Source organism: Onychostruthus taczanowskii, unplaced genomic scaffold, assembly GCF_017590055.1.
Source record: "Onychostruthus taczanowskii isolate IOZ18803 unplaced genomic scaffold, ASM1759005v1 scaffold61, whole genome shotgun sequence".
NCBI classification, from domain to species: domain Eukaryota; kingdom Metazoa; phylum Chordata; class Aves; order Passeriformes; family Passeridae; genus Onychostruthus; species Onychostruthus taczanowskii.
The window spans coordinates 2,067,284-2,078,259 of NW_024503790.1; the positions used below are offsets into that span (position 1 = coordinate 2,067,284).

The window sequence follows — 10,976 nt, forward strand, 5'->3', positions numbered from 1 at the left end:
CTAGACAGGCGTGTCTGATCCCCAGCCTTCCCATTACTTGCCTCTATGATTGATGCCTTGTAATTACCCTGGATATATGAGCCCGGTCTCAGACAGCTGTAACAAGAGGGTCTGAACAATCTGGAAAAGGCTTTTCTTCCTTGCTTGTTTGAAAGAGATGCTCACAGCATGGCAGGGATCTTGAAATCCCACTGGGAACTACCCCAAGGTAGTTTTCCTAGCCTGTGGCAGCTTTGCAGGATTGTTAAATACACAAAGCAGCCTCAGTAGCTTCCCCAACCCCTTATTCCAATGCCTAAGGCTGTTAAGAGTCATTAGGTCAGGAAAGATAGGTTATCTTTCCTGATCTAAGCTTATCTTTCCCTACAGGCATTGGAAAAGAATACCTGACCTTGCAGAATTGAGCTAAATAGTGTAGCTGCTTACTTTTGGTAAATTCTAGGATTTACACTTTCTCCACTCTACCATGGAACTCAGGACTTGCACTGAAAGTGAAGGCAGAACTGCCCCAGAAACAATTGATTTTCTTAAGTTTTCCCTTGTGCCAAGTGATTAATTAGCAAACAACATGAATCTCTGCTAGAGCATGGCCTAGTAAAAGAGACGTTTGTATGCATGTATTTTATTGTATGTAACCTAGGCAATAGTGTGATTCCTACTTAGTCTTATCCAGAATGGAAATTCCCACAGTCCTATTAAAAAGAAAACGGTAAATACAATACAAGGAGAAAAGTTAGTAAGAAAATTTGGACCTTCTTCTGGAGTGACTGCAAAAGTGCCTGATGATCAACTATGAAAAAATACACTTTAAGAGCGCAATATAAAAGCAATTTTACCTTCTTTTCCAGTTTGGTAACTGCTGATATAATCCCCTTGCATAGGTACAGCTGACAGGAGTGTTTCTGTTCCCCTGCCAGCATTTCTGGCACAGGAAAATTACCAGAGGGGAAAGTTACCAGAACCTGGTGTTCTTCTGTTACTGTAATTAGCATAACCATGATTAGCAGCTCTTTATCCTGCAGACCCTGGCATTTGGGCTGGGTCTGGAGCCTCAGCTCAGAGGTTCAGGTAGTTCTGGCTAATGTTCAGTGAGAATGGCTCAGGGAGCCTTTGTGCTGGGGACAGAAGAGCACAAAGTGTGGGTGGATCAGAGCACCACCCTGGTCACGGTTTAGGAGTGTGTTCATTGTCAACACAGGAGCCGCTGCTTTCCCCGAAGTCAGTGGATGGGAGGAGGAGGTAAGAGATTAGAAGAAGAATTTTCACTGCTGAGTTGGAGAGTTCAACAGCTCAAAAGTATCCTCCACAACCTGCCAGAGGCAGTTTTCTAGTGGGAAGTCATTGTCCACCAGGTTGACCAAGTAGTAGTTGTCATGGATGTACTGGATGATCATGCGGGAGGGAGATTCCTCTTCATAGAGCTTGGCCCATTGCTCGATCCACAGGGCAAAGGCCTCATCCTGCCACAGGAACAAAACAAATCGGCAGTTGTGAGACATCTTCATGTTACTTAATGTTAATTTAGTAATGTTACTTAATTTAGTAACACTGTACCCAGTGTTACACATGACTGGCCAGACTGTGGCTTGTTTCTTCACAGTAAAAATGGCAAGAGTTAAGCAAGGAGCCTTATGCTTTCCAGTCAGTGGAAAGTGCTCAGAGCTGAAAGGAGACACATTTGCAGTACAATGGATGGCTCAATGCTGCCCCTGTATGTGTAAGAGGAGAAGAGCTCCTGTCCAGCACGCTGAGGCCTGGTACAGTAACAGCAGCAGCTCTCAATCCCCGTTACTGAGTGCTTTGTGTCTGGCAACAGCTCCTGCTGGAGCTGAGGGAGCAGGAGGAGCAAGACCTGTACCTCTGCAAGCCAATACAGCAACAGCCCTCGGCTGTGAGGAGTGTCACAGACTAAAACTAAACCAGACACTGAACTTCCAGGGCATCACAGCAATGTATCCAACAGAAGGCAGGACTCACCTTCCAGGAGAGGAAGCTTACAGGATCCACTACAGTGGGCTGGATGATCTCCCTTCCTGGGAAGATACCCCAGGTGACAGCATTGGGTTGCAGATCTGGAGCATTGGTGATATTCTGGCCCTGACAAAGGAAGGAAAACCTTTCTGAAGCAACTGCTGGAGCAGGGACTGAGTTAGTTAGGAAAAGTGTATTTACCTCTCCTTGTTTAGGCCCCACACAGCTGCTGCACACCACAGCTGATGTGCTTTACTTTCCCTTCCCTGAATATTTGGGATTTGTCTGTCTCCCAAAGGTGGTGAAAGGAAAGTGTCCTGTGAATAATGGCCTTACCTTGACATTGACAATATGGTAGTTCACTCGCAACTCGTACTTCTTCAGCACTTTGAGCAGTGCCATGACAATTTCGCTGGAGGTGAAGAACTCTAGGTATGCCTGCAGGGGAAGATGGAGAAGGGGGAAGAGAATCAGAGCCTTAAATCACAACAGAACTGGACAAATACAGGTAAACAGCAACATTTGTAGAGTCTGGGCTGCCTTGTATGTTCATCCCCTGTATCACATACTAATTTACTCTTGCTTGAGCCTCTGTAGTAAGTGAGCTAGGGAAGAAAATAATTGGGGAGAGCAGAGGGAACAGCCCAGGAACTCAAGAAAGCTACACACTTCCTGTTTTGCATCCACATAAGTACACAAGTGGGAAGAAACTCCAGTGTTACCACAACTGCTACACAAGGAAGCAGTCTGCCAGAATGCTTGGCAGAAGCGTGAGCTTAACCTTTATTTTACAGCAGTGTCTTGCCAGGGCAGCCCAGCCTGGTGAGAGCAGAACTCTGGGGTCTCAGCTGGCCTCTCCCAAGCACCACTCCCTGTCCTCATCTTTTGTTCACAATTCTCCCCGTGTGCTTATATAACCAAATTCTGTGCTTGGCTGCTCCCAACAACTGCTTCCCCTCCCCCCATTTTCTGGCAATTTCGTGAGATGATGGATTTCCCTCACCTCAGGGGAATTTCTTCCTTTGAAAACATAAATGCATTTGCCATCTGCTGGTCTCTGGCTTTACTGGTTTGGATCTCTTTCGAACAAGGATGCTTTGTCTTCCAGTATGAGCTACTTGCCTGGCATTTACCTTGATAGGATATTCCTATCACAGCCATTAGACAAGGCTCTAGGGCCTGAAAAGACTGACAGGGGGAGACAGGCATTTCTGTTGGCAGGCCAGGGAAGGAACGTGACCGTTGTCTATACAGCAAAGCACAGTGAATGGACTGGGGGCAACTGTGGAGAACTCCAACATACAGAAGGACAGAGGAAATTTTTAAATATATATTTATCACCATGAGATGCTGGGTGGTAGAGATACTACTTCGTTGATTCCCATTTTGTGAAAAATCTGGGTGCTTTGTGCATCACTGAATCAGATGCAGGGGACAGGCACGTGTATATATATAAAATGTCATAGCCCCACTCTAGAAATATGTTACCAATAATTACTTGCTGAGAGTAAAACCATGAATCTCTACACATGTTCAATAGATATTTTGAAGTGGGGGAAAATAGCTGTGAAGTCAGCCATAGAGATGGCATTTTAGCCATCTCTAAGACACTAAAGGAGCTTGGCCTTATCTCACCAAGAACGCAATAAGATAAGGTGCGGACAGAAAGATGATGTGGATGTAAGCTTGGGACCTCCCAGCCTAACAGAGACCAAAGTAGGTCAAACTCTTTGCTGCCTAGCCCAGAGTAACACAGTACCTTTTGGAAAACATAGCCTCCACTGGGCCCCCAGCCTACAATGGGGTCTGTGGATGGCTTGCCATTGATGTTTGGCTGGGAGTTGATGGTCAGGATTCCTCGTCTGTTGACCTTCTCCAGCTGGTCCTTCAGAAGGTTGGTTTCAGTAGCAAGAGGATCATCATTCCAAGGCATACATGTGACCTACCATGAGGAGAAAGGAAGGCTCACAATGGATGTAACAACCCTTTGATTACCATCTGGGTGTTGAAGTAATTCAGCAGTGCCTTAATAGTCTCAAACACACCTGCTTCAGGAGAGAATTCCCAGGTTTGGTTCAAGGGTTAGGATATGCACAACAGTAAGAATGACTGCTGAAGTCAATCAGTACTGTAGCACCTTTTTTTTTATGCTGAGCCTTAGCTCTGGCTGTTGGACCCCCTTCAACCAGTGTGCCAGCAAATCCTTTTGGATAGAGAAGTGCTTATTCTTTAGAAAAACAATGTGGTACCAGGAACAAGAGGAAATATGCACTGCTGTTTGTGCCACACTGACCATCCCTTCCTGGCCTCTCACCTTGTACCCATTCCTGTTGGGTTCTCCTGTGATGTAACATGTGAACACCTCAAAGACACTTTCCTCACCAGTCAGTTCTTCTCCCCACATCTTCAGAAGCTCCTCACGGGGAGTCTTGCTCTTCAGATAGAAGAGGTAATAGTCCTTCAGTTCCCCAAAAGCTGGAGAGGAGGAGTTACCCCTGTAAGGGGAGAAGACACAGACCTGAAGTCACTGAGGAAAATGAGCTGATTTGGTGATGCAAGCAGCAAGATAAGTACACAACAAAACCCACCTCGACAGCAAAAGTCTCAACATCTTGGTGCTATTCACCTCACCTCACTCAAATCCAAGCAATGGGGGACCACTTTATTAAAGCCACCTCAGGTGTGCCAGGACATCAGGCTTTCCTACCACAGCTCTGCCTTACTGCACAGGACAGCTTACCATCGGCCATTGGGGAAGTCATCCCACTCCTGAGTTCGATAGATGTAGCTCTTTGGCCTGGAGGCCCAGAAGATTGGCCGGACATCTTCCACTCTTCTCTTGGGGTGAGCGCTGACTGCCCAGGGCAGAGGCCGCCTGCAGGGGATGAGCAGATGTTAACACAGTTCCTCTGCTGACTTTCCATTAAAGGCTGAAAGCCTTTCCCATGGTGCAATTTGCACCTGGGGAGAAATAACAGGGGCTGAGAAGAGTTCAGGTTGTCAAGAAGTAAGACAGGAAACTCTTCTTCCTTTATGGAAAATATTTCCTACTCAGTTCCCTTACAGGATGCTCAGTAGGGTCTATTTAATGTTAAGATACAGGACTGACACCTGAAATTAGAAAAGGTAAAGGCAAAGCACTATGGGAAGCTACTTAAAGGAAAAATAAAAAACAGTTCTCAATTTTCCTTTGCTTTTTCTTGTCTGTGTTGAAGCCTGTGGACTCGGAGAGAAGTCCACATTCCCTTTCTCAGCTGCAGAGAACCCTAGAAATCCACAGTGGGAACACACCCCTAGCCTATAAGTGGTTGTGATGGGCATCAAAAACATGCTTCTTCCAAGTGGCAGCTCTAAGCTCTGGATTTTTAAAGTCCCACAATGCCTGCTTTAAAGCTACTTGACTAAAACAAATTCCTCCTTTGGCTGTCTCCTCTATTCCTCCCAGTTTTTGTTGGAGATATGTGGGAAGGGTGAACTACTAAATGCAAAACGTGATAAAAGAAAAAAAAAAAGGAGAAAATGAGAGTAGAGGTATTGACCCATCCATTATTTGTACCTTCATTAGACAAAAGGATGGACAGGTGGACGGATGGACAGAAAAGTGGAACTGACAGAAACCAACATTCTGCTCACCTTGGGTCCTCGTCCCATATGCCCAGGCGCTTCAGGACTTCGGTGGTAGCCACCTCCTGATTGAGGGTGTAGAAGTGGAGCCCGTGCACCATCCCACTGTCCAGCAGCTCCCGGCACATGGACACTGCCAGCTCCACCCCGTAGTTCCGGATGGCTGCGTCGTTGTCCTTGATGGGTTCGATCACATCTTTGATTTCCTGGGGCACCTCCAGCTTGGAGAGCTTCACCAGCTGGCGCAGGGAGTGGTAACCCTGGATGAGGATGCAGATTATCATTTCTCCAAGACCCGTTTTTGCCATCCCACTAACACAGGTACTTTATCTCGATTTTTGTGGCAGGAGATTTAGAACTGGGGCTCCTGGAATCAACTCCCAGGCCTCATCTCTGGGATGGGAACACAGTCCAGGTCATGTCACTTTAGGTGATTTCTCCCCACATCCTTGCCTGAGCCCAGCAAACTGACAGTAACCTCAGGACTTGCAGGGCATTGTCCTTTATATCCCTTTTTACCACATGGACACAAGAAACCTTTTCAGCTTATTAGCTACCTAAGAGTTTAATGTGACATAGCACCAACAGATTTATTACATTCAGCAGTCTCTCTTCCCTGAAATTTTGCGCAGGATATTTACAGACCTCTCCCAGGCCCTGACCCACAAATACCTAACATCCTAGATCCTTATTCCCTCCCCTAAATCCAAATTACTGGATTTCACCTGTATAGGGAAGATGCCAGGAATAATGGGGCAGGTAATGCCAATGGCTTGACAGTCATTCATGAACTTGAAAAAGGTTTCTGATCGAAAGAAAAGCTGTGTAATGATGAAGTCTGCTCCAGCACAGACTTTCTCCTTCAGGTGCCTCAGGTCTGCCTCATAGCTCTCTGCTTCAGGATGACCCTTGGGGTAGCCTTTGGGGAGAAGGGGAAAAAAAAATGAAAAGCATGGTCAGGACAACATGCAGAAATTAGGAAGTATCCAATCTGATTGTAGTGTCACAGCCCAGGTCCAGGGAGGGACTGCTGAGCTGATTTCCCTGTCTCAGACCCTCTGCACACTCTGCAAGAGAAGGCATTTACCTGCCACACAGATGTCGAAGTAGTCATCAAATTCATTGCGAATATGCTTAACCAGATCAACAGCATAGTTGAAACCATCTACTTCTTCCTCCCATTCCTCACCAATAGGATCTGAAAAGAGAATAAATCCACAGCTCTCTCCAACTGTTTGCTGAACTCAGATCTGGTAGTTCTGTAAAAACCTGCTATCAAAAGGACGACAGATGAACTCCCAAATCTGCAGTTTTACCTATGGACTGGTTTTGTCTGCCCTTGAGCTGAAGGGACTGCTGAGCTGAAGTGCTCAGGTGAAACACAGTCTCAGTATTTAGTTCCTGCAGAAGGAACCCCTAAATCTTCTCTGGAATTGCACACAACAGCAGCAGAGCCTCTGCACTACACATCACAGGACAGAAGGATTCACCTCCACGCAGTGCCATGATGTTCTTCAACCCGAGCTGCTTGGCCTTCTGCAGATGCCCTGTGATGTCATCCTTGGTCTGGTTGCAGCATGTCATGTGCAGGATGGTCTCCAGGCCACAGTAGTTCACTGCAGTGTAAGCAATAATCATGGAAGAGGTTTCCTTGTCAGCTCCTGGGTCCCCTGCAGGGTGCCACGTCACATCAATGAAGAGGGGACCACCTGCTCCCATGCGGTCAAACCTGTGGGGTTTAAAGCTGTGTCAGCCTACACCAGATATTCAAGGCACAGGGAGGGGATTTGGCTATCTTGCTCACTGCTAGAATGCCAGCAGCAGGCAGAGAGAGCTTGGATGACAGCAACAGGATAGACCACAAAAGTGTTGCACTAAGAGCTTAGCAAGTGGCTGATGTAAATAAGGAAAGCCATCCTCGAAGGCTGTATGGGGAAGAGCTTACAATTTTATAGAAAAAGAGGCAATGGAGGTGTTCTCTGTACAACAGACTTTCTCCCTGCAAGCTCTAATAGACTGATACAGCTTCTGACAGACAGCAATGCAAGTCCCACTCCTTTTAAGATAGGAGACTGTGCTGCAGCCCTCTGTGCCAGCTTGAACTGTAGAGGCCACAGGGCTTCCCTAATTTGTCTCTCTCCCACTCCAAGGTGGAACAGCTCCTTCTGTTCAGGCATTGGCTTATAGCAATTATAAAAAGAATTATGAAATACTCTTTTGTCCCCAGGTGTCCATGGTGGCTCCTGGCGCTCCAGAATAACTCCTAGCTCTGCTGTGACCTATCAGCTTTCATTTAGCACGTAGATGTGGATACCTATGTCAGAGGCTAAAACTGTAGTACAGAGGCACAAACCATAGTGGCTGGATGAATACTGAAAGGAAATGGGAATCTGTTTCAGAGATTTTGGCACACTGTCCATCAAGGAATATTTTCTGCTTTTACTAGTTACTTTTCTGCCCCAGCATTGTGCTTCAGACCCGGAACGTGACATTGGGGTTACTCCATCTTCCCAGGGCATGGGAGTGGGGAAACGACCTGGCCCCTCAGTAATCCCACCGTGACACTTAGCTCTTCAGGGCCTCCAAGGAAGACAAGTTACTTGGTGTCCATTACCCTCCTCAGCAGGAAAGCACAGCCCCATTACCTGCTTCATCACCTGGAAGGGGAGACAGAGCATGGGGCAGAGCCTGCCTCGTTAGCTATTTCCCTGCCCTCCACCACAGATACTTCCCCCTCTCCTACCCTGCAGCACTCACCTGGAGATGAGATTGACAGCAGCATTGGCTGTGCGTGGAGGGAAGAATTCCAGGGAGAACCACTTGTCTCCAGCATCCTGCCGGCGGCGCATCTTCTCCCGCAGCCGCTCGTGCCGGTCGGCGTCCAGGACAGGGGTGGAGCAGCGCGAGTTGTCCTTGGAGCTCTCGCTCCCGCTGCTGCTGCCATCAGACCTGGAGCTGGAGCTGGCACTGCAGCTATGCTGGGTCTCATTAACCATGGTGGGAGCTCTGGAGAGGGGAGCAGAAAGAGCACGGTCGGTACACGGGTCTCTGCACGGAGCAGGCACTGCTGGGCTGAGCAGCAGGTGATTAAAGGAGCCTAAGCCAAGACCAAACATCCATCACCATCACCTTTTGCCAGCTTTCACTGTAAGCTGTAGTGGGAAATCTGGTGAAAACACAGTAAAAAGCATATGTTTAGATAGTGCTGACAGTGATTGTGGCCTTGGGCTGGGCATGCCAGCAGATATTTTTTATTGTCTACTGCAGCTTCTTCTTAGACTGTATCCATCCTCAGAGTTTCCATGCTGTGTGTTCCCAAAAGGCAGCACTGCTTTACAGTGCAGGTAGGAAAGTCAGTGCTAATGGGGCAGGTACTCAAGAATGCACAAACAACTGCTATGTCAGAAACAAAGTACAGAATCCCCTCTGACCAGGCCACCCCTACAAACTGTCCTTTGCTCTCTTTGCTGGCTTCACACCTGCATTTCCAACCACAAGACACACCATCTCCACAGACAACTGTCCCCTATGCCAGTCCCATTGCACACACTCAACTCTTTACCAGACACACTGTTCCTTTGTCAACAACTGTGGCTGCTTGGAAACAAGGCCAGCAGGGACCATCCTCATCTCACTGTCTTGCAACAAGATCAGAAAGCAAAACAGCACTGCAAGTCAGTGGTACAAGATGGTTTAGGATACCAAACTCCACTTAGCTCTGCAAAATGTCCCATCCTGTGCCTTTAAAATGAGGTCAGGATTACAGACAGTGATGGAAGAGCAGCCATAAAATCTGGATCTGTGTTATTTGCTTTAGTACCTGCCAAAACGTAAAGTTCTCACTGGGAAGCAGCATGTTGTCCAAGCATTACATAACTCTGGAGCCTGTTTTGGAGGAAGCAGTTATGTGAACCACAACACTCTCTGTCCTTATCATAAGGTCTGTGGGTTTAGTTCAGCCAAGAAGACTTTGAACTCATCTTCTACCGTTTACACTTGAGTTGCCAATCAAACAAAACCCTTTGAGAGAAAGTCTACTTTTATCACCTGAGGAACCTCTCCAGCTGGCAGGAGATGTGAGAAAGAAGCCCAGGCCTTCTGTTCCAAGAGGAACTGGGAGCATTAGATCTTTTGTATACCAACATAGCAGCTGCAGTAAAAATCAGCGGCACAGACCCACTGACAAGTGAAGCAAACCCAGCTGGGTGCACAGTCACAGCCCTGACTAAGCTCAGAGGACTCTGTCTGACATCCACATGCACTAATCTGGGAGAATTATGCCCAAGCACACGTTGGTGATCAAGCTAGCGGCTCACAATCACATGCTGTCAGCTCCCAAGATCGCATTCCCAGCAAGCATGGCACAGCACTGTAGGCAAATCAAAGGAGCTTTGTTTTCTGATTTGAGATTTTAACACCCATCACATGGAAAAAAGGTTCAGGTCTCTACATCTCTATAAAATCAGACTGGCTGTTGAGGAAAGGTCCTTACCTTACTAGCAATATCAAATCATGAAGACATAAAAAAGGCACACTTAGATTTTTGTCTACAGGCAGCATTTGGAACAATTTCCTTACCATGATACGCATCACAGATTTGCTGGCAGATGCTTCTAGTTATTGCAAAGAGAAAAAAGATAAGCCTAAACAACAAGAACAGCAGCAAAGTAAGACAATTTTTAACACTTGTCAACACTCCTATCCTGTCTTTGTCACACTGCAGAGCTCAAAGATCCGTGGCTCAGCACATCCCTGATGCTCACTACGGATGCACCTGCTATGTTTTTATGATGCCGGCGGCATTCAAACTCCTTCCAGCCCTGAGCTGACACCGACACCCAGAGCGCGGAGTCTGCATTCCCCTGAGCTGTTTCACCCTCCAGACCAAGCTCGGCTGCCGCAGCTGCACGCTTCTCACGGGCCGCGGCACCCGGGGCTGCTCCGGGGCCACGCAGGGCCCGCGGCTGCACCCACCACCCACCAGCTGATGGGGCAGCGGTCGGAAAAGGGGAAAGGGCCGGAGGGAGCCCGGCAGCCCCGCGGGGAAGAAGGCGAGGAGCAGCACCTGCGGTGCCGGGAGAGCCTCGGAGCCAAGCAGGTCACCGCAGCTAACCCCGCCAGGAGCACGGCCCGGCGCAGCCGGCAGACAGCCGGGCCGGGGACCCCCGTGGGCGACAGACCCCCGCTCCCGGGCCCCGCTCACCTGCGGCCGCTGCCGGGCGCTGCCCGCGCTTTAAGGGCGGCCGCGGCCGGGCGGGTCACGTGCGACCCTGCGGCTGCCCTCACCCGACATGGCGCCGCGGGGCGGGGGCGGGGCCTCGGGGGTGCGGCCAGAGCGGGCCGACGAGGCGGGACCGGCGGGGCTGCGGGAACGCGAGGGA

General features: G+C 48.5%; 1 protein-coding gene across 7 annotated transcripts; it reads right to left on the reverse strand.

Moving 5' to 3' along the window:
• Window positions 1–606: 606 nt before the first annotated feature.
• On the reverse strand, window positions 607–10,905 carry MTHFR (methylenetetrahydrofolate reductase). Of its 7 annotated transcripts, none has more exons than XM_041419479.1 (13): window positions 10,799–10,905; window positions 10,174–10,238; window positions 8,353–8,601; window positions 7,086–7,324; window positions 6,683–6,793; window positions 6,321–6,514; window positions 5,605–5,855; window positions 4,712–4,846; window positions 4,286–4,466; window positions 3,731–3,913; window positions 2,308–2,409; window positions 1,978–2,097; window positions 607–1,460 (listed from the first exon to the last, which is right to left on the reverse strand). In XM_041419479.1, the coding sequence occupies exons 3-13, from the start codon at window positions 8,589–8,591 to the stop codon at window positions 1,263–1,265; spliced, it is 1,953 nt and encodes a 650-aa protein (XP_041275413.1). In that variant the 5' UTR covers window positions 8,592–8,601; window positions 10,174–10,238; window positions 10,799–10,905; the 3' UTR covers window positions 607–1,262. The 7 variants fall into 7 exon arrangements, with proteins under 7 accessions (XP_041275413.1, XP_041275412.1, XP_041275414.1 ...); XM_041419478.1 differs by having other exon boundaries at window positions 10,088–10,238; XM_041419480.1 differs by having other exon boundaries at window positions 10,174–10,208; window positions 10,799–10,903.
• Between the last annotated feature and the right edge of the window lie 71 nt (window positions 10,906–10,976).

Coding starts and splice junctions, on each gene's coding strand:
- MTHFR (XM_041419477.1), bottom strand. CDS start 8,831: ATGCCCAGCCCAAGGCCACAATCACTGTCAGCACTATCTAAACATATG. Junction 6,515..6,682: donor CTTCGACATCTGTGTGGCAG/GTAAATGCCTTC, acceptor TTCTCCCCAAAG/GCTACCCCAAGGGTCATCCT. Junction 4,847..5,604: donor ATATGGGACGAGGACCCAAG/GTGAGCAGAATG, acceptor CATCCCCTGCAG/GCGGCCTCTGCCCTGGGCAG.